The sequence below is a fragment of the Lasioglossum baleicum genome, chromosome 9 (assembly GCF_051020765.1).
Source record: "Lasioglossum baleicum chromosome 9, iyLasBale1, whole genome shotgun sequence".
Classification (NCBI taxonomy): domain Eukaryota; kingdom Metazoa; phylum Arthropoda; class Insecta; order Hymenoptera; family Halictidae; genus Lasioglossum; species Lasioglossum baleicum.
The window spans coordinates 5,003,808-5,030,588 of NC_134937.1; the positions used below are offsets into that span (position 1 = coordinate 5,003,808).

Sequence of the window (26,781 nt, forward strand, 5' to 3'; positions counted from 1 at the left end):
TACAATGAAGATATGAACCTAAACAATGATTTTTTATTTTAAATTACTTTACAATCTCCGAACTGTATGTTAGAACTCTTAAAAAATTATTTTATTTATTTAAAGTGATAAAATTTAAAATAGAAAAACATGCTGTCCAGTCATAGGGCACATCACCTTATCGCTTCACTCTTCCTTCCGACTAGACCACCCTCTAGGATACCTGGCCGTAACCCGTCGAACGACCTAATCCAGACCGTTCTAGTGGTGAACACCACTGCGCTGGCGGCAACTCGTGTCGAGCGAAGATATTTTGCCAAGACACCTCTGTAGGTTCGACGGTAGGGCACCAGTTCACTATACGCAGGTAGACGGTCCGGGTGCAAGTCCGACAATAGTAATAATGTTGGGGCGTACGGTCGAGTTTTTATTGCTCCATGACTGTATTGTAAAGACACGCTGTAGTGATTTGGTTATTGCGGATTACCGGGGTTTGGTCGCAGTTACTTTCGAGTGGCGAGCATTGGCACTGCCTACACAATCGCTTCTTATTTTACTGTAACGACTACGATTTTATTAGAGGGATGAAAAGAAAATTTTCGAAGCTCGCGCGAGTCGTTTCTTTTCTTTTCCATATCAATGTGCCATTTCGGATATATCCACAAACAGGATCTTGACTTGGATCTATTCTGACTCTCGCATAACACTAGTTTACAAAATGAAATTGATTTTATGTACATTTGATGAGAGGTAACTTTTCCTATAGATTTTCTCCTGCTGAATTCGAAAATAAAGGTGAACATTCTTTTTACGGAACAGCTTTTAACATATTTTTATTTTTTCAATTTGTTCACCCCTTTTCACTTTAAAAACCATACCTGGAGCTAGATGTGTCCGATTTGGTCGTTCTTGGTACCAAATGAAAGACATTGAAATGATGAGTAAATATGTATAGTGGCATCTTTAATTGGTTAAGCGGTTCAAAAGATATTGATGAAAATAGTCCAGATTTTTAAAAAAATTAAATTTTTAAGCTTATTCTGTGGCAATAGAAACCGACAAAAACGTCCGCTTTCTCTTTATACATATACGTAAAGCAAAAAATAACACCAACCAGAAGTAAATCGGCCGAAAAATGATACAGTTATTAGCGATTGAGTGAATAAATCCAAATCCCACATTTTCTGAATATATTCATTTTTCGACAAGTGGCCATGCCGGCAATGGTTTCTTTTGTTCTCACGTTGATGCCACTGCTACAGCGAAAACTTATTTCGTTTTGAATAAAACAACACATTTTTGATTGCAAAAAACATACGAAAGAACCCAACTCTCTTTATTCTTTAGAATATTTTAGTAATAGTTTTGGCTCTTGCTCTGTCTTCGGTTGGTTTTGGGATCCGTTTCTCTCGCGAGGAACGATATGTAAAACCCTTGATAGCATCGCTCAATGATCTTGATTTATTGGTGAAATCTCCCACCGTGTACTCTCCTAAATGTACATGAAATCAATTTCATTTTGTAAACTAGTGTAATTAGTAGCCCAATAAAATTTCTGTCCTCGACAATGATTCCTAATAGTAATAGACAAAAATTATTTCCATCATCGATAGCGGTTCCATATGACCAAAAAGAATTGTTGTCCGTTATAATGGATATTTATCAGTCAATGATAATGTCTATCATCGATAAATGCAAATTTAATATTTTCAATTAACTAGATTTCCCGAATAACTTTTGTGAAATCCAACGATTACTGCATACCTTGTGATAAAATATGAACTTTTTATAAATGATTATTTTATCAAATTAAAAAGAGACTATTGTTTATGGCGTCTAGATAACAATCATCGCAAAATTGGCAGTATTTTTATGTTATGCGAGTACAATTTCTTTTATAAATATTTAAAACTTTAAATAACTAACTATAGTATAACTAAAATTGTCATGAATTGACAAATATACGAAAGCAACGAACCAATTCTATTGTTTGCGATCTTCATTTTATTCGTTTAGTCGTTTTCCGTTCGAACACCACATCGAGCGGCCGGCAAAACATTCTCGCCGAGAATGTCCCTTTTGCCAAGACGTTGCGCGTCGTGTCGGTGCTGAACGGTGCCAGTCTAGTGCACGCACCTCCATGGAAACTATATAGAAGAAAGTGAAATGTCGGCGCTGGCCGATATCGTGTGCGCACTTTTTCCCGTCCCGATACGTTGCCGCCTATCCCGTCTACCTGCTGCGCCGATACGGCCTATTGTCCGCATCCCCATTGAAATACAAAGGAGAGACCCAAAACGGCCTAGCGGTCCGTTGCCGTTACCTGCCGTGACGGTATAGTGTGCAAAGACCTTAAACAGAACCGTCGTCGGGCGATGGCGGGTGGGCACTTTGGGCCATCCAGCTATCGTTCGGGAAAGTCATGCTTATGAGGTTGTAACGAGTGGAACTTGCCGAGGGTATGCAACCCAAGGTCAGACTGAGCTAAAGAATAGGAACATTTGTTCGAGGAGGATCTGGCCACGAAGAGGTGAAGGCAGGGTGCCTTTTGGTGAGAGGACTGTGTCAGACCCCACGGCACTCACCCTAGAACCGTCTCATTGTCAGAGTAAAGTCGCGATCACTAAAGTTCACATGTAGAAACATTAAAAATTTTTCTCGTGGAGAAATCTACTATTTTGTTAAATCTTGAAGCTTCCCCTTTATAACGATTCTTTAAAACTAATATATTTAAGAACCAAAAACATCAATTTATAAATAAATAATTTATTCCATATAATTGGGTATACATTGAATTAAGCTTGCATACATAAACACACATTAGGTGATAAGATTACATATACAGTTATGCACACAAATGAACACTGGGCTGCGGATCTTTATGCAAACTAAAAATTGTCTGCATCGTTGCAAAAAATAAAAACCAATCTGCATGTTATTTTTTCCCGTAATGATTTTAATAGAGGTGAAATGATACTGTACATCGACATCTCCAATTTGAAAAATTTTTTTAACAATTTTGAATTTCATCTACTGAATTTTGCTTTAAATGCATAAAGATCCGCAGTCAACTGGTCACGCATAAGTAAAGTCAACTGATCACACTGTCTAAGGTTAGAAGATTGTGAAAAACAATAGTAAAAACCGATTTCTACAACTGTTTTAGCTGTGCCAATAACGAAAATGTAAATGATATGTTTTGTGTAAACTCGTATAAATTATTACTCGTAGAAATTGATTAATTGGTTAATTATTTATGTATTTTACAATACTATTATATAATCATATAATCATGTTTATATTCCATAATTATATATAATCACATACTACAATTAATACAATTATATATATATATATACACACACAATGTTTTAAACACACTAGTTGATTAAAATACATATAAAAATTATAAAAATACATATAAAAATTATAAAAATAGGATCGTGTTAAATATCGAAAAGATCATTAGCAATGACATGAACGTCTTTTCAGTGCCGCTGGATCTGAACAACATTTCATTGTCAGAAATGATTAAGTACTTGTTTATAAGTGGCATTTTTGCCGTAGGATAATACTTTCACTCCATTGGGAACATTGAACATTCATTATCTCGACGGGATTTAATATCGCTGCTTATAAGTAAAATTGATTATAGGTACTTGTTTATAAGAGGCATTTTGCCGTAGGATGCAAGAAGTTTAGAGGAATATTTTGAATAGCATCGTGTTAAATATCGAAAAGATCAGTAGCAATGACATGAACGTCTTTTCAGTGCCGCTGGATCTGAACAACATTTCATTGTCAAGCAACCAGTCATCGAATATACGTCCGTAGGCTGCGATCCATTTCATGTTTCTCAACGAATTTTGCACAATAGTCTGCACGACGCTGTCACTCGCTCTAAACGTAACGGCGGTTTTGGACAACAACTGAAAAAGAAAACAATTAGAAAACGAGTTATAACCAGTACCTCCAAAATGTACGTACAGACAATAATAAAGAAACATTATACGCTGGTTGGGGTAACAAATACGTAACACGGAAAGGTAACATTCCAAACCTAAATGTAGAATAAGATTTATGTATTTCGATTATGCAGAGTGATTCAGCTGAGTGCGCCACCTAAACAACTTGTAAATTATTTAGTATTTGAAATGGTTGAAACAAAAGTAGCATGTCACGTAATAATTAACTTTTTTCTGTTGCGTTTTTTTATGAGCATATAAAGATAATTGATAATTACTTTCATTAAAAACCATTTAAAGAATATCTCAGTAACTATTAGTTATTTTTATCCTGTATTATTTATCCTTATTATTTTATCCTGTAGACAGTTTTGTTTTCGGCTTCATATCTCGATACAAAAGCGAAACAGGAACAAAATTAATTGTAACATGGTACGCTACTAGTGAAACCATTTCGTTTCAACCATTACTTCGTATATCAAATGATTTACAAGTAAGTTAAGTGCATACTTCTTAGCTAAATCTCCCTGTACTATAGAAAAATTGTATTGTATGTTTATGTTTGGAATGTTACCACTTTGTGTTATTTTCTATTCCATCCAATCTAGGAAAAGCTCCATTTAAAAAACACTAGTAGCGGTGTACCAGTGAAAATGATAGAACAAAAACATTTGGTCACCGTACCTTCGGGAAGTCATCGGTATTCGTGGTTCTGGTTGAAACAGAATTTGCAACGTTTGCTAGTTGATCATCAAAATCATGCCTGAAACAATAATAAAAAGAGTATCGTATCAATCAGTTGTTGCACGCCGATATCGGGTCTCTATTTTCTTACTTACATTTTCCCAATATTTATCATCTCATAATGAAGCACGTACTGAACAATCTCAGCACCCGTCACATTACTATTCTCTACGACGGCTCTGGCCGCAGTTTCGAATCTTATATTCGCATCTGATCGTGCGGAGTAGATCCGGAATTTTCGGAGAATCGTATGGTTGTTGGAGCAACTCAGAACTTCGAGCGGACTGGTTCTCTTTCTCTTTCGAATGTCCCTTCTGACAGTCTATTTAGAACATCATCCCATAGCTCCTCGCTAGCGGTCCTCAATCCAGTGCAAGGAATAGCGCTCTTCAGATCAGGATCGAGACTGCAACACATCATCGATATTCTCGTTTACTTAAAAGGGCAGACTCGTTTCCAGGATTGTAATGGTGCGGGATGCGCCTTGTGATTTCTCGATAATGCAAAGATGAGGTTTTTCAGTAGAGAAACGTGCTAGATAAAAAATCAATCCGCGATCGCCCTCAAAAGTCTTATTCTTACGTTTACGAGACGTAATTAACATTATTCGACAGTGTGCAGCTGTCGCAGCTTTTGAAAACAACTACAGTTACTTGAATTAATATTCGGACGCTCTAAAAAAGACGACAACTTTTTTAATATTGTACTGACACGTCCGGTGGTTCAGCCGTTAATAATAATTGATAAAATCAGTCATGTATAATTCATGACATACGAATTTTATATTTCCTCTAATAATGTTGTACGAGAAATAAATATCAAATATTATAATTAATAAAATTAATATCGAACTATCGTAGATTATACCACATTGCGTGCGATAGAATTAAGAAAACTCATTTTGAATTTAAATTTTCATTGAACAAATTAAGAATACAGCGAAATCTATTTCATTAAATAATTGAGACAATTTGAAATATAAATTGAGAGCGAATATTCGTTGAAACCTGTTCATCACTGAAGAATGTGAAGATTTTTCAGAGGAATCGATGAGCAACGGATTGTTCCACGATCTGTGAGATGCGCAGAGTAATATGATCCATCCAGGAGGATGATAAAAGATGAAATGGGTTTACATACTAGAATGCAGGTAGGTTCGAAACTGCGTTGTATCTCAATTCTAATCTTTAAATTAAACTATTCCTCTTTCGAACGTCCACCTTAGGACGCAACACAGATTACGCTACTGAATAATGTAAATTACGCCTCGTAAACGTAAAAATAAGACTTTTGAGGACGATCGCGACCTAGACTGATCTTTTATCGAGCTCTTTTGACTACTGAAAAACCCCATCTTTGCATTATCGCAAAGAAAGGGACTATGAAAAATGGGAGTACATACCATCGTACGATTTTAACACTAGGTTTACGGAGGTCTAATACCTCGTACAGACCTAAACATTTCGACGAACAGAACGCCGCGCGCCGCGCCGAACGGCGAACGACGATCGGAAGGGATTTCTGTTATTACCTGATTTTCTTGCGAACAACTATGGAAAGAAATACAGAAAATGATGGCAGTTTATTGAGTGAATTAAAGATTCAAAGTGAAATGTTCAGGTCTGTACGAAGCACTCAAAGAAATTAAAGAAGTCAGATTCGAGATTAAATGACTTGAATTTTTCTAGCTGTTATGACATTTCGAAGAACGGTGCCACGAACGCCGCCGCGCTCATTTCGGCGTGCATTCGTGCGCGCGGTGGATCCATCATATTTGTGCTGTTTCCAGAATGGCACTTATAAACAAGTACTTGATCATCTTTGACAATGAAATGTTGTTCAGATATGAAGCACAAAACAAAACAGTGACTAATATATAGTTACTCAGATATTCTTTAAATGGTTTTTAATGAAAGTAATGATCTTTATATGCTCATAAAAAAACGAATCAGGAAAAAATTAATTATTACGTGACATGCTACTACCGCTGTTACGTTTAGAGCCAGTGACAGCGTCGTGCAGACTATAGTGCAAAATTCGTTGAGAAACATGAAATGGATCGCAGCCTACGGACGTATATTCGATGACTGGTTACTTGACCATGAAATGTTGTTCAGATCCAGCGGCACTGAAAAGACGTTCATGTCATTGCTACTGATCTTTTCGATATTTAACACGATGCTATTCAAAATATTCCTCTAAACTTCTTGCATCCTACGGCAAAATGCCTCTTATAAACAAGTACCTATAATCAATTTTACTTATAAGCAGCGATATTAAATCCCGTCGAGATAATGAATGTTCAATGTTCCCAATGGAGTGAAAGTATTATCCTACGGCAAAAATGCCACTTATAAACAAGTACTTAATCATTTCTGACAATGAAATGTTGTTCAGATCCAGCAGCACTGAAAAGACGTTCATGTCATTGCTACTGATCTTTTCGATATTTAACACGATGCTATTCAAAATATTCCTCTAAACTTCTTGCATCCTACGGCAAAATGCCTCTTATAGACAAGTACTTATAATCAATTTTACTTATAAGCACCAATATTAATCCACCGCGCGCACGAATGCACGACGAAATGCGCGCCGTTTTTCGAAATGTCATAACTCCAAAAATTCAAGTCATATAATCTCGAATTTGATGTCTTTAATGCTACGTACAGACCTGAACATTTCACTTTGAAACTTTAATTCACTCAATAAACTGCCAACATTTTCTGTATTTCTTGATATAGTATACGCCGCTGCAGCTCCCATAGTTGTTCACAAGAAATGATGGAAATAGCACAAATCCGTTCCGTTCGTCCTTCGGCACAGCATTCTGCGCGCCGAAATCTTCGACGAAATGCGCGGTTCACCTGTACGAGGCACAAGAACCTAGAACAGGAATAGCTCCGGAGCTGGAGGACTGTCGAGTAGAATTGCGAATAGCGCACTGATCCAGTGATGGGATACAGTGATGCCAGAATCGGGGACGCGAGGACGCATCCCCTCCAGCACAGGTTCCCCCTCTCTGACGGACCGTCCTCGCCGTAGCTTCTGCTGCGCACGCGCTACACACGAACGTACTTCTACTCTGCCCGTGTGAGTGCATGCTCGATTGCACGCGCGCTACACACAAGCGTACCTCCACCCTGTCCGTGTGAACTACCTGCTCGACTGATCGACATCGACACCAACGAACGAAGCTTGCAACTAACGAGATTCTATCGTAATATTAGGTCGTCCCAAAAGTTCCTTCCGGAATGTGTTCCTTTAATGTTGCTAAAAAAATACAAACAATGCGATAATCTTTATGCTGATGTTACAGTACTTCCTAACATGAATTTGCATTATGTGCATGAATCGAAAACCAACTTCCCAAGTAGCCACGTACGTCCCTAAAACGTACGGTTCACGTCCAAACGTCCTACGTCCATTCTGCGTACGTTTTAGGGACGTACGTGGCTACTTGTGGCTACTTGGGTTTTGGGACAACCTAATATTTATTTAGGAATATTAAAAGAATACATTTCAGAAGAAACTTTTGGGACAACTTAATAGCTTATTTTGTAGGCAGGTATTAAAACAACAATTTAGTACTATTTTTAAATGGCAAACCGCACTAAATAACGCGCTGGACATTACGCGATTCCATTTAAGTGAGCATCGACGATTATATGTATAAGCATTCAGAATAATTCAGTTTTCAATTATTTATACTGTGTATTTATTAAGAATCACACGCGACAATCCGCCAATCAGACTCTACTAATCGGAAAAGACGAACAGTATTGAAAAATGAGGGGTCAGACATTGTGCTTCATCAGCGCTTTTAACGCTGCAAATAAAGAGGAGACGTATGATACGATGTGCTGCATCATGTAATTTGTGACACGATATAATATTTAACAGTGAACTCCCATATCAATCATTACTACCTAGACTGTAAATTCTTGTGCAAAATGAAAATTGTCTGCGTTAATTTCGAGCTACAGGAACTACATGCATTTATTTTCTTAATAATTGAGAGGTCCGCTGCAAAATGGAGCTATGCCACTTGTTTCACGAGATATCAAGAATTTAGTGAATAGTATTTCAGTATAAATATATTAAAGTTGGGACTACAATTCTTTTTTACGTAAACTATAATTAATACAAAGATAATGTAATTGGAGAAGGATAGTTCGTCCTTATACAAGCTCTGCTTCACTGAACCTGCAACAAGGTCATGTTTATGAGGTTGTAACGAGTGGAACTTGCCGGGGGGATGCAATCTACTATTTTCCCGTCCCGATACGTTGCCGCTCTATCCCGTCTACCTGCTGCGCCGATACGGCCTATTGTCCGCATCCCCATTGAAATACAGAGGAGAGACCCAAAACGGCCTAGCGGTCCGTTGCCGTTACCTGCCGTGACGGTATAGTGTGCAAAGACCTTAAACAGAACCGTCGTCGGGCGATGGCGGGTGGGCACTTTGGGCCATCCAGCTATCGTTCGGGAAAGTCATGCTTATGAGGTTGTAACGAGTGGAACTTGCCGAGGGTATGCAACCCAAGGTCAGACTGAGCTAAAGAATAGGAACATTTGTTCGAGGAGGATCTGGCCACGAAGTGGTGAAGGCAGGGTGCCTTTTGGTGAGAGGACTGTGTCAGACCCCACGGCACTCACCCTAGAACCGTCTCATTGTCAGAGTAAAGTCGCGATCACTAAAGTTCACATGTAGAAACATTAAAAATTTTTCTCGTGGAGAAATCTACTATTTTGTTAAATCTTGAAGCTTCCCCTTTATAACGATTCTTTAAAACTAATATATTTAAGAACCAAAAACATCAATTTATAAATGTATAATTTATTCCATGTATATATTTGGATATACATTGAATTAAGCTTGCATACATAAATACACATTAGTTGATAAGATTACATATACAGTTATGCACACAAGTGAACACTAGACTGCGGATCTTTATGCAAACTAAAAATTGTTTGCATCGGTGCAAAAAATATAAACCAATCTGCATGTTATTTTTTCCCTTAATGATTTTAATAGAGGTGAAATGATACCGTATATTGACATCTTCAATTTGAAAAATTTTCCAACAATTTTGAATTTCATCTACTAAATTTGGCTTTAAATGCATAAAGATCCGCAAGCTACTAATCACAAACAAGTAAGATCAACTGATCACACTGCGTAAGGTTAGAAGATGGTGAAAAACAATAGTAAAAATCGATTTCTACAACTATTTTAGCTGTGCCAATAATGAAAATGTAAATGATATGTTTTGTAAACTCGTATAAATTATTACTCGTAGAAATTGATTAATTGGTTAATTATTTATGTATTTTACAATACTATTATATAATCATATAATCATGTATATATTCCATACATAATCATATACTATAATTAATACAATTATATAGATATTAATAATTGTATGTATAATATATATATACATTAATAATTATACGTATTATATAATATATATATATATATATATATATATATATATATTAATAATTATATGTATAATATATAATTATTAATATTGGTTAACTATGTTTTTTACTTCTGGCCTTACTGATAAATTGAAGTCGTTTGTGCGTGGTCTATTCATAAAAAAGGTATTCTACATATAATGCTATACATTACATATAGATTAAATATCCCTATAAATAAAAAGTGTGTGTGACCAGTTATACATATGCGTGACTGCAAAAATGCACACAATGTTTTAAACACACTAGTTGATTAAAATACATATAAAAATTATTTAAAAAAATACATATAAATATTATAAAGATAGGATCATGGTAAATATCGAAAGGATCAGTAGCAATGACATGAGCGTCTTTTCAGTGCTGCTGGATTTGAACAACATTTCATGGTCAAGCAACCAGTCATCGATTGTACGTCCGTATTTTGCGATCCATTTCATGTTTCTCAACGAATTTTGCACTATAGTCTGCACGACGCTGTCAATGATCCTATGCGTAACGGCGGTTCTGGACAGCTGCGAAAGAAAACAATTAGAAAACAAGTTATAATAACCAGTACCTCCAAAATGTACGTACAGACAATAATAAAGAAACATTATACGCTGGTTGGCGTAACAAATACGTAACACGGAAAGGTAACATTCCAAACCTAAATGTAGAATAAGATTTATGTATTTGGATTATGCAGAGTGATTCAGCTGAGTGCGCCACCTAAACAACTTGTAAATTATTTAGTATTTGAAATGGTTGAAACAAAAGTAGCATGTCACGTAATAATTAACTTTTTTCTGTGGCGTTTTTTTATGAGCATATAAAGGTAATTGATCATTACTTTCATTAAAAACCATTTAAAGAATATCTCAGTAACTATTAGTTATTTTTATCCTGTATTATTTATCCTTATTATTTTATCCTGTAGACAGTTTTGTTTTCGGCTTCATATCTCGATACAAAAGCGAAACAGGAAGAAAATTAATTGTTACATGGTACGCTACTAGTGAAACCATTTCGTTTCAAACCATTACTTCGTATATCAAATGATTTACAAGTAAGTTAAGTGGTATACTTGTTAGCTAAATCACCCTGTACTCTAAAAAAATTGTATTGTATGTTTATGTTTGGAATGTCATCTCTTTGTGTTATTTTTTATTCCATCCAATCTAGGAAAAGCTTCATTTAAAAAACACTAGTAGCGGTGTACCAGTGAAAATGATAGAACGAAAACATTTGGTCACCGTACCTTCAGGAAGTCCTCGTTATTCGTTATTACGGTTGAAACAGTCCTTGCAACGTTTTCTAGTTGATTATCAAAATCATGCCTGAAACAATAAAAAGAGTATCGTATCAATCAGTTGTTGCACGCCGATATCGGGTCCCTATTTTCTCACTTACATATTCCCAATATTTATCATCTCATTATCAAGCACGTACTGAACAATCTCAGCACCCGTCACATTACTATTCTCTACGACGGCTCTGGCCGCAGTTTCGAATCTTATATTCGCATCTGTTCGTGCGGAGTAGATCAGGAATTTTTGGAGAATCGTATGGTTATTGGAGCAACCCAGAACTTCGAGCGGACTGGTTCTCCCTTCTCCTTCGAAAGTCCCTTCTGACAGCCTATATAGAACATCATACCATACCTCTTCGCTGGCGGTCCTCAATCCAGTGCAAAGAATAGCGCTCTTCAGATCTGGATCGAGACTGCAACACATCATCGATATTCTCGTTTACTTAAAGGGACAAACTAGAGAAGAGACAAGAACAGGAATGGCTCCGGAGCCGGAGGACAGACTTTCGTGTAGAATTGCGAATAGCGGGCCAACGAAAGTTTATAGTCTGCGGTTGGAGTACTGGAGGACAAGGAATCTCAGAAATGGGGCCCCTGAGCGATGGGTTATTAGTGCGGATGCATTCGGCTTTAGTTTTTCTCAGGCAAGGTGAGCCCACACTATCCCCCGCGACCATCATCTGGAGGGGGGTGTAGGTAAAATGTATTTCCCCACTGCCCTTAAACAAAAGAGAAAGGTTTACGGAGGTCTAGGAATAACTATTACACATTATTTTGTAAACATAACAAGAATGTGTCTATCCAAATTTTTGGCCATTTTTCCAATAGTATAAAACCTAAGAAATTAATTTGGTAAATAATTCCTCAGGGTAGTGTCTTTACAATCTTAATAATCGCAAGTTAAGAATATTAGAATCCGCCATTTTTTGACGGGTCCCATAAACCTAGTGTTAAAGAAAGGTGGCCAGGTTACAAGAATGAAGGCGACCTTGAGATCTCTAACAAAAATATTATAAAAACAAATATTTTCATGGCATCGTATGAGCCCCATTGAACCATAGAACTGTGTCCCAGACATCGTTTCCTTGTAGAAGTATATGGTGACAAAATTTTCAAATAAAATTATAATATGGACGATGTTTCTACTTTTCGCTCAAAACTTACCGATGCTTTCGATTCTTGAGCCATTCATTGAATTCTTTATGAGCCTCATCCACGCATTCTTTAACGTCCGCTAGGCAAGCCCATTTCATCGCGTTCATTTTGAGAACTTTCGTGGGATGATCGTCCTTTGGCGAAGACACATACGTCACATTCTTCGTCAGGCTCTGCATTATGTACCTGATGTAATGCTGAAAAGATTTATAAAATACATTACTCTGGGGTCGAATTAAATGAACAATGTTATTACAGGAAAGAGGGACCGTTTTGGAAAACCACGAATATAATTCAACGTTTTTTATTTAACAACAAAAATGTTTCGTCATCTGAGAAAGCAGAAAAAGTAAAATGTAAAAGTTATATTTGATATTGAATTTATTAATTGAAGCACTCGATGGATCACCAATTATGTCACAAGATGAAGCGTTGCGATCGTCATTTTTACGAAAGCTTACCATTAGTTATCCTGAGTTCAATGCTTTGGGTTGGAACGAAAGTTCGTAGCGTTTTTAAATTAAAACTTATAGATAAAGTTAGGATATTCATACATAGATTTGTTCAATAACATATTTTCCATTCTCTTCTAGTACTTTTTGCCATTTTTTAGGTGACTTACGTTATTCAATAAACCTATGTGTGAATAAATATCTTAATTCTATCTTTGAATTTTGATTTAAAAGCGCTACGAACTTTCGTTCCAAGCCAATACTTTGTATGCGATAAAATTCATTAGGGCACAATATTGCAGTGTAGCGGATCCCCCATTACCAGTGTGCCGGTTCCCCCACTATCAACTATTTCATATTGCCGCTACCAGTGGCACGTTATCCAATGGGCAACTTGGGCAAATGCCCGGGGCCCCAAGCAAAAGAGGGCCCCGAACACAAACCAATATCCAAGGACCAAATTCTACTTTTTCTCATAAAGTTATTTAGTTGGGGTTAGGGGCCCCGAAATTCTACTTTGCCCAAGGCCCCAACTAGTTATAACGCGCTACTGGCCCCTACCGTGCTTTCCACAGGAGTTTGGTAAAGAGAATCCAGGAGAGTAGGGAGAGGAGTCTACGTCTCGCGAGCCGCAACTTGTGCAGGTCTGAGTGAGCTACGCGTATCCGTACCTTGAAAGTGTCATAATTCCTGGAGGTGAAGATTAAGGGGCGCAAGAATTCCAGATATTTGAAGGTAGTCATCCACGGAATGTAATCCATTTCACGATGCAAGTACAACGTTAGGGACATTGCAGTCTCGTACTTGGTGTGGTTGATGCGAGCCATTGTCAATGCGTCGTCAATCAGTTGAGCTCGGTTCACCGGATGTATATGATGCATTTTACCACTGTTCAAGTACTTTGCCAAGCTCTGCCATATCCCATCATCATAATTTACACGATAGTAACCTGCAATATAACAAGTCGACAAATTTTAACACTTTACCTACCGGAAGCCTATTAATAGGATTTTCAGTAATATGCTGTACCAACAGAAAGCATAGAAATTTTATTTTACATTGCAATCTTAACACTAAACCTACCGAGCCTCAAAAGTAACTGGTACATGTTCCTTTATAAAAATGAGAAGATTGATTTCATTTAGACTTTGTGCGGCACCTATTACAATACGTGCTCTGCTAAAGATATACAATTGTTTCTTATGAAATCAGTTTTATTACTTTTCCAATTGTAAAATAAAAAACCTGGTACATACCGGTCATTTAGATTGGTGTAGGTAGGTTTAGTGTTAAATGAAACTATTTGATCACGTTGTTGAGAATGAATTGTTAGTTCACAATGAAAATTGATGTTGCTATTGAAGGTTCCATTAAAAAGTGTTTAGACGTGTACCAAAGATTTTTCAAAATTATGCGATAAGCACCGATCGGTAATGTGTTAAGACTGTATTTTTTGTTGCTGCTGGAAGCAGACAGTACTCTTCATGGTCTCAAATGAGTTTCCACTGACAGTAATAATGGACATACAATGACACGCGCAATTATTTAACCCTCATTCGTTCCTCGTGTCAATTTGACAGATTTTATTGACGCAGTCTAATAATCCCGATATAATTACTTTTTACACTGCTCGTACCTGTTTGTTGCTTATTCAGAATAATCCAATCCGCCTTCGGTTCTGAAATCGTTGGATTCCCGACTTTCGGACTTATCCAATGGGTTACCGAAGTGTCATTGAAATTCAGTTTAAGATTCGTTGTGTATGTGATGGGTACCCACCACATCTTCTGTATATCAGTATCGTAATATAAGAATTGTTTTTGACTTAGCGTGAAGTATCCCGGGCCGAACTTTTTCACGGTCACCATCGGGTATCCCGATTGCGTAATCCAAGACTCAACAATTTTCGTAAGGGGTACACCGCCCCAGAGCTTATCCTTTCCAGCAGCATTTTGTAAGTATCTGATCAGATTATCGGAATCGGCGACGCTGTATGAACTGCAAATATTATTGGCATGAGTATCTGAATTCGAATGATTTCTTTAGAAAACTCTAGCCAACGTATTCGTGACACTTTTCTGAGTGAAATGAGACCAAACATGATACAATTCGGATTGTAATATATATTCGATCGTTTAATCGATCGCTCGGTTTTATACAGATGAAACAAATCTAATCTCAGCTATTTGATTTGGAATGTGACGGTTGACAGAAAAAGACGTTTTTTTTATATCTCAGACGGAGATTTGTGAATATTCTGACGAAAGATATATTTGATCCTACATAAGAGTATACATACTAGTATATGTATATGATATATTTCAGTACTATAATATATTCTCGAGTTAGTGTAAAGTATATTCCACATTATAGATTACTCTAATACATATTGTCCTATACTAGAATGAAATTCAATACTCTAATAGAGTATAATACATTATAATATACGTGGTATAATATAATTGTTAATTGAATGTACAAATACGATCCGAATTACCTCGCGTTTAGGGCTCATTTTCATGAGATATGTTGATTTATCGATATTTTTATGATACTTACTTTTCACGCAAATAATTTTTCATGGCTGTGTGGAAAACCCCTTCTGTCACAATGTGGGACAACATTCGAATAACGCATCCAGCTGAAAAAATGCGATGGACATAATTTTTTAATTTGGTGGTTTGTTACTTTCTACGCATTGTTGTTGAGATTGTGCAGCATATTTGCATATGTATAACGTCTATCTTCGTCGCGAGCCATACTGTCACCACCATCAACTCGTCTGTTTCACCACTACTTAATGGGGGTAGACTCGTTTCCAAAATTGCAAGTGTTGCGGGATTCCCGTTCACATTTCTCGATAATGCGAACACGGGGTTCTTCAGTAGTCAAAATCTCTACATAAAAGATCAATCTAAGGCGCGGTCGCCCTCAAAAGTCCTACTTTAGTTTTAGAGAATTTGCATTATTCGGAAGCATGTAACTGTCGCAGCTTTATGAAAATAGGTACGTGCACAACTGTATGCTTACGAATAGTGCAAATTACGCCTCGTAAACGAAAAGATAGGACTTTTGAGGGCGATTGCGGCCTACATCGATCTTTTATCTAGCGTTTTTACTACTATAAAACCCATCTTTGTATTATCGATAAATGAGAATGCGCATTCCGCAGCCTTGCAATCCTGGAAAAACGAGTTTACCCCCTTAAACTTTATGCACTTCTGGCGGTACGACCGTCGATTGTGGCCAGTAGTGGGGGAACGTCACCTCCCACCTTAGCGGAATGAATAAGTGGGAGAATGGGCCAAATGTGGCTCGAGGGCCGCGAGTTAGTCAGATCTGACCTACGGGATACTTACTAGAGCTGTTAGGCTGCGTTTAGGCTGCGTTTATAGTTCCTGACTCGCGTGCTTTTCGTCTCGCGTGCTTTTGGTCTCGCGAGACAGCGGGTCAGAAATTTCGAGCGGGGTCGACGGGCCCACTGTGCGAGGCACGAAAAAAGGTCTCTACGGCTTCACGGTTCGTTTAGGTAAACTACCGATAGCTTTCCTTTAAGGCGGTAGGATATCTTCGGAGACCTTTTTTTGTGCCACGCACAGCGGGGGGCACAGTGGGCCCGTCGACCCCGCTCGAAATTTCTGACCCGCTGTCTCGCGAGACCAAAAGCACGCGAGACGAAAAGCACGCGAGTCAGGCTGCGTTTATAGTTCCTGACTCGCGTGCTTTTCGTCTCGCGTGCTTTTGGTCTCGCGAGACAAGCGGGTCATAAATTTCGAGCGGGTCGACGGGCCCACTGTGCGAGGCACGAAAAAAGGTCTCTACGGCTTCACGGTTCGTTTAGGTAAACTACCGATAGCTTTCCTTTAAGGCGGTAGGATATCTTCGGAGACCTTTTTTTGTGCCACGCACAGCGGGGGGCACAGTGGGCCCGTCGACCCCGCTCGAAATTTCTGACCCGCTGTCTCGCGAGACCAAAAGCACGCGAGACGAAAAGCACGCGAGTCAGGCTGCGTTTATAGTTCCTGACTCGCGTGCTTTTCGTCTCGCGTGCTTTTGGTCTCGCGAGACAAGCGGGTCATAAATTTCGAGCGGGTCGACGGGCCCACTGTGCGAGGCACGAAAAAAGGTCTCTACGGCTTCACGGTTCGTTTAGGTAAACTACCGATAGCTTTCCTTTAAGGCGGTAGGATATCTTCGGAGACCTTTTTTTGTGCCACGCACAGCGGGGGGCACAGTGGGCCCGTCGACCCCGCTCGAAATTTATGACCCGCTTGTCTCGCGAGACCAAAAGCACGCGAGACGAAAAGCACGCGAGACAGGAACTATAAACGCAGCCTCAGGAACTATAAACGCAGCCTTACTCTTCCGAAGCTTCGACTCTTCGAAGATTTCGAAATATTGAAGCTTCGATGCCTTTGAAGTGCACGAAGTTTCGAAAGTCTTTGAATCGTATGAAGTTGTAACTTAATCAATCTTTTAGCTGTGGTGGCGTACTTTTTTCAAAGTGTAGGAGCGTCTGTAACTGTATCAAATATAACTTAGCAGCTGATTTCGAAGTTCAAAGCTTCGTGCTCTAATAATTTACTACGGAGGTTCGAATTTCGAAGCTTCGAAAATTCGATTCTCATCACCTTCGTAGTTTCAAAAATCAAAGTACCGAAATTCGAAGCTTCGAAGCTTCAAAATCTTCGACCTTCGAAGGAAAGTAGCAGCCCTCGTACTTACCAAGATTGTCGTTATTAATGCTTTTACCTTTTTGATACGAGATAGCGTCAAACAAGGCGACAATTTCTTTCGGTTGGCTTGCATTTTGGTTCATGGGACGTGAGTCCTTTCCGTCCAAGAGGAACGCGCCCGATTGCATGGCCTCCACAGGAAACAAGTCCATGTAACGCCATGTTGGCTTCACCTGAAAGAGAATATTGTTATGGTGCGGTACGTTGCCATCTTTTATTTACACATTTGCTTATTTTTATACATATTGATCATTCACAACTCAAAATATATTACTAAAAAAAAATATGATAATAAATATATATATTGTGGTGTACTTTTTTTATATCTAATATATATGACAATTAACCCAGAATCTAACAACAAATTATTTTATATTTCTGTGGGATCCTTGACTCGTGGGTCCTACGAACTGTAAATCTTAAGAAGTACGTGTCCATGTTATCGGCATGAATGAGTGTGTGTGTATGTGTGACGAGATCGTTTTCGGGGTTTGAGATGCAGAGCGGTGCGTTGTGAGTCGTGCGAGAGATCGACGAACGAGATTAGAGGGAGAGCGAATTTAGAGTGAGAAAGCGAGAGAGCGAGTACATGTCATATCATTTTGTTTTATTAATTTTCTATATTATTAAATATTATTGCTTTCACTTTTGTGTCTGCGAAAGAAAACTCTCCATACACCAAAAATCCCTAAATTTCTTAGGTGGTAGTATACAATAAAAATAATTGGAAATTTTAGATAATCTTCAAATGGTTTTCCTGTAAAATATCCTTTTCTTGACTTACGTCACTTTTTTATGAATGAACGATTATATACTTTGTACTTACTTTATCCGTGATGAAATACTGAAAGTAATTGGCGAATCCCTCGTTCAGCCAAATGAACTTCCACCATGTTGGGCTGACCAAATTGCCAAACCATTGATGTGAAAATTCATGGGATATGGTTGTTATTACATAATCTTTGTCTATGCTCGTGGAGACGCCCTCCTCGTACAAAAGGAAGTCTTCCCTTTAACGTAAATGAATAAAACTAATGATTTAAAGACATTCAATGTACCTTTACAAAATGTTTCAGCGAATAGTTGTTCTGCATATGCAAAATAATTTGTTTTACACACAGGTGAAAAAGAAAACGGTGTAAACCTGGTCGATAGCGGAGGCCGGGTCCATTTGACTCAGGATATTAAAATTTGTCATTCAATTATTTAATTTTCTGGCCACTGAACGAGAAGCATCATTTGCGTCACTGCTTAATCTTTGCATTCTAGCTTAGGAAATCAGCTGTTGAAGCTACTGAAATGGTTTGTGCGGTATGTACTGTTAGAGAACGCTGTATCTTACAGAAGACGCAAAAAGAATTGGCAGAAAGATTGGCAGACGCCGGACAAGATTTGATTATGTTTTATTTTCATCAGTAATCAATTGTTTTATTTCAGTTGAATATCAACCCATTGTAAAAGTAAGATGAATGTACAAGTTATGCTGAAGCATTGAAGAACAAAGCCTCCAATAATGTTAAGCTCACCATAAAGAGAAAGCAAAGCTTACGCGCAGCCAAGGGATCCTACCTACAAGTTTAAAATGCAGTAACGGAATTATTGAAAAGTCCAGAAACTATCTGAACACTCAAAATAAAAATTAGGAGTAATATATTTTTAATTTATTGTTTAATGTAATCTAGTTTCCGTGATGATAAATGTTATTTTCTTTTTCTACTATTATTATGGGCAGATTGAATTCATCAACTCATACTATTATTAGTGGACAGAGGGAATAAAATCTTGAATTTGGAAAAAAAGGGGAAAGAACTTATTTGCACACCTAATAATTCTCTATTTACAAGTTCGACACAGTAATACGTATTGTCTGTGAAAAATCTGCTCGATTAAAAACGGACAGAAAACATATCAGGAAGCAGGAAATGATTACCGGTAGGTGCAAATGCCCCAGTTCTCCATAGCACCTGGATTGAAGTCTCTGACGGTGACTTGGTCCATCTTTGGATTCATTTTGAAATATGGAATTTCGGTGTACTCGTCCAACACTTTCATCGCTTCCAAGCTGAAGTTATACGCTAAGTCCGTCTTATGTATGGAGTCTGGTTTCGTGTAAATTTTGAATCTGTCGTCGTCATGCTTTTTATAATCGTAATCGGACACAATGAACGCCACCAGGTAAGTAGACATCGGCATGCTTCGTTCGAAATAGGTTGTAATAGTGTTGTCAGCATGGTATGTTCTGTTCAATACTGGCATATTTGAGATCACGGTCGTATAGTTGCTTAAATGTTTGATTGAAATATCGTAAACTGCTTTATACATGGGTTCGTCCCAACAAGGAAACGCAAGCCGCGCGCCAGTTGGCTCGAAGTACGTCGTGGCTATCCACCTGTAACATTTCGAAAGTTCCTTGGTAATTCCAAAGGTTCTTTCTTTAGGAAGAATCGAACATTTTTCAAGTCTCCATTTTAAATAACATCGCCACATCGTAAACAAATGTGCACACTTGACTGCAGTCATATTCCGATATCCGTGAAAGAGTAAACGTGTCCCAAAAATATTGCACATCTGATAATTCCTAGGTTATACAGTACTGTATCGATAAATGTAGCAAATGTCTATTCGATAAGTCTTCCAGAACTATCGCCACTTCTGCGGTGTGTACCCCCTTGAGGGCCGGTGAAACTCGAGAGGCCTCGGTCGCCGAGAAGTATGACTCGTACGGCTCGGGTATATCGGCGAGACCACACTAATCCGAATGTCAAAACTTCTTTATTTTTCATTATTTTTTTATGGAACTTTCACCAACATATTCGCGGCATTTTTCTAATGAAAATAATACCAAATATAATATAATCCCGATGGTATTTACTTGTGTAATGGATGATGAAAGTTTCGAACGCAAGGAGGAACAGCGTATGGAAGTTTTTTGAACTGTGCCAGCGCGCTGCGACTCTCCACGTCTCTTTCTTTCACATACGCTGTCCTTCTTTGCATCGAAATCTTTCATCGTTCATTACAGAAGTAAATATAATTGGAATCATATCATATTTAGTATCATTTTCATTATAGAAAAATGCCACGAATATGTTGGTCAAAATCCCATCAATAAATAATTAAAAATAAAGTTTTGTTTTGGATTAGTTATGTTTACACTTCTCGGCAAACGAGGCCTCTCGAGCTCCGTTGTCCTTCTCTACATTCGGCAAAAGTCCAAGAATTGTCCAATTATCGATAAAATATAGTATCGAGTAACTTTATCTTTCGCGAAAATGTTCTCCGTATCGACATTATTATTAGGTTAGCATTGGCCGAGTCGGAATCCGTTTGCTTCAGCCGCGCTTTGATTCGTCCGTGTTTTTCGTTAATAACTATTTAACAAAGGCACGGAGAACGTTTTCGTAAAAAAAAGTAACGTCAAATCACCTCAGGGATCACCCCTTTCAAAAGGCCAAGAACAGGAGTGGTACTAGCCCGGATTATAATATAGTTTAGGAGATGTGCAAAAAGCGGGGCACTAGACTATGCTCTCTCGGGCACATTAAAGGATAGAGAGGAAAGGGCCAAGGTCCTAGACGTGCGGTTTTTTTAGTGGATATTAGGGAAACCGGAGACCTGTTTCCCCCGAATCCCACACTACCCCCTTTTGGGGTGTACATAAATGTGCTTTTTCAAGGAAGTACAACATTCTTCGGCCACCCTGTATTCTTAAGTATTGTTTTTACGGAAACTGTTGTCATCACATCCGCGACACTTTTCTGTTCAGAATGGGACGTGGGATATTCAAACGACAATTTAGCAGAACCTCGATTATCCGAACCCTATATTCTCAAACAGTTCAATCTAAAGCGATCCGTGCACAACAAGATTCATTGTTCAAGTAACGATTAAATCATTTACTGTAGTTAGATATCTATTCTATTATCCGAACAATCAACATTAACTCGAACATTATTTCAATCAGAAAAATGTCGCGATTATATTGTTAGAAGTTTCATAAAATACTCATTCGAACAGTGTTGCCAGATCGAGGAAATCGAGGGGAAACAGTTTACCCCCTCTCTGTTAACCAGATTAATATAAACGTGACCAGTCTACGGTTTTAGTGGGGGATGTTGGAGTATGCATGGTGCTGGAATGGGAAAAGAAGGAGAGGAAATTCGACCAGTTTTGGTCGATTCTGGCGACAGTACATTCGAAACGAAAAACCTTTATCATCGTACTGATGTCGTTTCATAATTGATAATAAATATGAATATTTATATGCCATAATTGGCAAAAATCGCAATTTGACTCGTCCACTATTAAACATGAACGATGTTTAGCTAAATCAGCATTCCATTATATTTATTAATTAATGTTCGTTGCAGGATTATCGTTATAAAGGTGTCATATGCTTACTTGGTTTCGTTTCTAGTGATATATCTGCTCTTGTAAAAGCCCTGCCTCCATTCGGTTAATTCACCTTCGTAATCAACTTTAACACGGTAAATATGGTCTTTCATGAGATCCGATTCGCAATATATGATCAGTTCCTCCATATCATCATCGGGATGCCATTTTCTTATCGCGATTCCTTCTATCTCAACTCTATTTATCAGTAAATCTTTTTGATGGAACACTAACATTGAAGTTGTGATCAGCATAGTGAAATCAATGGTTACTGATCCAACGAAATGATTGTCCATGATATCTGGTTCCAAGTGGAGTATGTAGGAAATGGGTTTGCTATCCTGCTGAAGTACGTATACTGCGTCTGTGTCGGTCCAGATGACCGACGACAGCACGATCAGTGAGAACAGCCCGAAGGTTGTCATCGGTGTCATCTTGAACCGCTTTGCTGCCGAAGCCCTATGCAATGGAAGGTCCTCCTTCGATGATCGTCTTGACAAAACGCATCTGTTAGATCTTTCATAGGAATGTAACACTCTGTTAACACTCTCAATTAATTTATTCAGAATAGGTCATCAAGTCAAGTGAAAATTTATATTCATTGCTTTAAAATTTTACTGAGAAGAAAGAATAGTAAGCCTGGAATATTATTTCGATATCTCGTTAAATATTAGATCTAGGACATATGAAGGTTACTAAATTTTTACGCAGAATTCATGATATAAAAACGTAGGTCTTTCTATTTTAAAAAATCAAGATACAAAGTTACATCACAATATTTCCCCTTCTATACCATGCAACTTCTGCAAGGTGGACAATGTTGTTGCCCACCCTGTACAGTAGATCTCGCTCGTTGGACGAAACGGGACCGAAACCGCGTGCAACAATCGAGGTTGTGCAATGAAAGAGGCATCCCAGTCATAGTGATTCGTAGTGTCGATCTTCTTTTTTTTCTACGTAGCCGTCATAGAATCACTAGACAGAGCGGATCGTCATGCCAAATAAAAATTTTCTATCTGAATTGCAACAAACTGGAGTGAAATAGAAATTTGTGTTCTTTCTTAACCCTTTGCGCTCGGTTGTCCCCCCTCTGAGGCACCACTAAAATTGCTGTACCATTATACAAAATATTGTTTACATTATTAAATATACCGGTATCTAATCAATTACTAAACATGTAGGTATTGTATGAGGTATTATACCAATTTCATATCTACAAAATTTCAAGAATCATAGGGAATGGAAATATTCTAGATCGGAAGAAATGTTTAATTTTCCAGTTAAAATAGCTCCGAGTGCAAAGGGTTAATACTGTTAACAGGTTGGAAATAATATAACCGTATTTCTAAATTCTTCTAATGTCTTCACTGTTGTCAATTAGACCTACTCATTGTTGTTATAAATATATAAAATCCGCTGTCTCATAATCATCATCGCGAGTTCCGCAACTGTGAACACCTTGTGATGGGAGCCACTGGTAGGCAACGAACGCAGCTAGCAACTAACGAGGTTCCACCCTAATAGCTTATTTTGTAGGCAGGAATTAAAACAACAATTTAGTACTATTTTTAAATGGCAAACCGCACTAATTAACGCGCTGGAAATTACGCGATTCCATTTAAGTGAGCATCGACGATTATATGTATAAGCATTCAGAATAATTCAGTTTTCAATTATTTATACTGTGTATTTATTAAGAATCACACACGCGCCAATCCGCCAATCAGACTCTACTAATCGGAAAAGACGAACGGTATTGAAAAATGAGGGGACAGACATTGTGCTTCATCAGCGCTTTAAACGCTGCAAATTGCAAATAAAGAGGAGCCGTATGATACGATGTGCTGCATCATGTAATTTGTGACACGATATAATATTTAACAGTGAACTCCCATACCAATCATTACTACCTAGACTGTGAATTCTTGTGCAAAATGAAACTTGTCTGCGTTAATTTCGAGCTACAGGAACTATATGCATTTATTTTCTTAATAATTGAGAGGTCCGCTGCTAAATGCAGCTATGCCACTTGTTTCACGAGATATCAAGACTTTAGTGAATAGTATTTCAGTAGAAATATATTAAAGTTGGGACTACAATTCTTTTTTATGTAAACTAATTAATACAAAAATACTGTAATTGGAGAAGGAATATTATTAAAATTTCATTAAGATTTTTGCAACATTAGTGTATTTTAATAAAATATAGTTAATTTTTAAATTTTAGAGACGTTTAATTAAAAATCAAGATGTATTTCATAGAAAAACCTCCTCCTTATAATTGTAAGAAATTGAAAAGAATACAACAATACAAAGAAACAATACAAAAATTCGTAAATATATATAAATATTTATAAATGCATATTAATCAATATCATCATCAATAATCTGTTGACTTGTGATGTAAAGAATGATAGTTTTTAATTGTGAATACAGAAATTCCGTAAGTCATTTCACAGTATTAGTAATCATTTGAAAATATTCGACATGTATATGGAAAACAAAATTTTAAAAAATTGCTATTGGTCGGAATTGCGAAGAAAAGAAGTAAAAGTAAGATCATTTAATTTTTTTGCAACAAACTGGAGTGAAATAGAAATTTATTCTCTTTCTTAACATGGTGATCAGGTTGGAAATAATATAACAGTACTTTTAAATTCTTCTAATGTTTTCACTGTTTTCAATTAAACATACTCATTTTTGTTATTAATACATAAAATCCGCTGTGTAATAATCACTAGTAGTGAACTTCATTTCCAATCTAACTTTGTAGATTTGTCAGTTACATACGCGGTGAGAATGTCAACATAATCGGTTGACGTTCTTATGAATAAAAAGCATTTAAAGGTGATTACACGCAAGGGCAAAATATTCGGATTTCTCCCTCGACATCTCATTTTGAAATTTTTGTTACTCGTAACTGATTTCGACGATACTTTCTTCGTGTATATAATTGAAATAGGTCTACAAATTTTTGAATAAAGTTTCATTACATGTACAGATAACAAAGCTGAAAAAACTGATCGTTACTTTCTTCTTCACAAATTCGACCATTACCAATTTTTCCAACATTTTATGTACCCGTTATTCAGTAAACTAATTCTTATAACATGTCAAAAAATCTTCCTTTGGTTCGATTTTTGAAAAACCACAGGTTTGTGTAATGTAATACTTTTTGCCACGGGTTGTATAAAGAGTAACGTACAATGAATCCAAATAATATTGTTTTTTAACACTTCATTATAGGACTTGGATTTTTTATAGAAGTTAGAACAATTAGTTAACTACATGTCGCGCAGAAAATATTTTGAGAAAATTGCAATTGGTCGGAGAGAGAGAGAATTACAGAGAAAATTCTAAAACTTGTGGTTTATAACTTGTTTATGAGGTTCCATAAAGAAAATATAAAAATACGTTTTGTAGATTTGTGTCGGTTATACATATTCTGAAAATGTCATCGAAATCGACCAATGTTGCTACCAACTTTTAAAGATGGTAAAAATTGCGTTTTCTATAACTGTAATAAATCTAAGGATTCTTACATTTTTCAATGCCTGTCATTTTTTCAACATCAACCGATTTTGATGAAATTTTCAGAATGTGTACAATTGAACAACAACTTTTAGTATTTCCTCTGCAATTCCTACCAATTGGTTTTGTTGAAAAACCTTTTTCATATCATAAAAATTAATTGTTCGAAACTAAACTAAAAAGTCTGCCAATATTATTTTGATTCACTGCATTAACGAAATGTACTTTAACATTTTACATAATTACACTACAATAATATTTGCAAAGACAACAGTTATTTATTTATTTAATTGCCCGCTATACCGTATAGCATTCGAATAAAAAATATTGAGAAATTGGGAACTTCAATGCTGAATATCTTCACATGTTTTACGTCTCCATGGATGTGCCACGGGTGGAATAAAAGTTCCCTTTTTAAAACACATGCTCGCATTCGGGAACAGTTTCTTGCAATTATGTTTCAATTATGTTCGCGTAACTAGAGAGATAGGAGTACACAGACCTTGTATCGAAGATCCTTTTGGCCGATCGCTTCTTCACTTGATTACTTTTGCAGAAATTGAACACAGTGGATTTGCCCGATTATGTCGACGATAACGCACCTCGCGAAACGATTATTATTTCCGACGATCTGTGCTGTTAGACGTGCCAGAGATTATACCGGTCGAACAATTTTGCAAAATTCCCTTCAGCGTTTGAATACGCTGTTTACATGCTAGGAGATGTCGGTGTTGTACGGTGTGTGTTTATAAATATCGATGGAAGAATGTTGTGATGTAAAACCGTTATTCTTTGATTCCTACCTGCCACACGATCAATTTCAAATTAATCTCGCAAAACAGATCACATCGAATTTCCGTGCTCTTTGCGGGTGGGTGGACGTAGCTTCCTCGATTCTTGCGTCTGATGGACAGTGGAGTATTTGCAGAAACAGAGTGACCAATCTTTTTTAAATTGTACTCGAAAAGGAACAGCTTTATTGGAAAAATCACTTTCTTTCACAGTTTCTTTGAGTGTTCTCGATGATGTAGACGCAAAGATTTA

At 37.3% G+C, this 26,781-nt stretch overlaps 3 protein-coding genes across 3 annotated transcripts; all 3 read right to left on the reverse strand.

Annotated features, from left to right (window-relative positions):
• Positions 1-2,729: 2,729 nt before the first annotated feature.
• Positions 2,730-12,806, reverse strand: LOC143211737 (aminopeptidase N-like). Its single transcript, XM_076429666.1, has 4 exons — positions 12,637-12,806; positions 11,574-11,885; positions 11,422-11,500; positions 2,730-3,908 (listed from the first exon to the last, which is right to left on the reverse strand). Exons 1-4 carry the CDS (start codon positions 12,804-12,806, stop codon positions 3,678-3,680), a joined length of 792 nt encoding a protein of 263 aa, XP_076285781.1. The 3' UTR covers positions 2,730-3,677.
• A 754-nt stretch (positions 12,807-13,560) lies between these two features.
• On the reverse strand, positions 13,561-20,335 carry LOC143211738 (aminopeptidase N-like). The gene is made up of 6 exons (XM_076429667.1): positions 20,322-20,335; positions 19,746-20,204; positions 18,642-18,825; positions 17,805-17,988; positions 14,716-15,102; positions 13,561-14,028 (listed from the first exon to the last, which is right to left on the reverse strand). Exons 1-6 carry the CDS (start codon positions 20,333-20,335, stop codon positions 13,637-13,639), a joined length of 1,620 nt encoding a protein of 539 aa, XP_076285782.1. The 3' UTR covers positions 13,561-13,636.
• A 1,877-nt stretch (positions 20,336-22,212) lies between these two features.
• Positions 22,213-22,641, reverse strand: LOC143211739 (aminopeptidase N-like). The gene has a single exon (XM_076429668.1). It carries the CDS (start codon positions 22,639-22,641, stop codon positions 22,213-22,215), a length of 429 nt encoding a protein of 142 aa, XP_076285783.1.
• Positions 22,642-26,781: the final 4,140 nt, after the last annotated feature.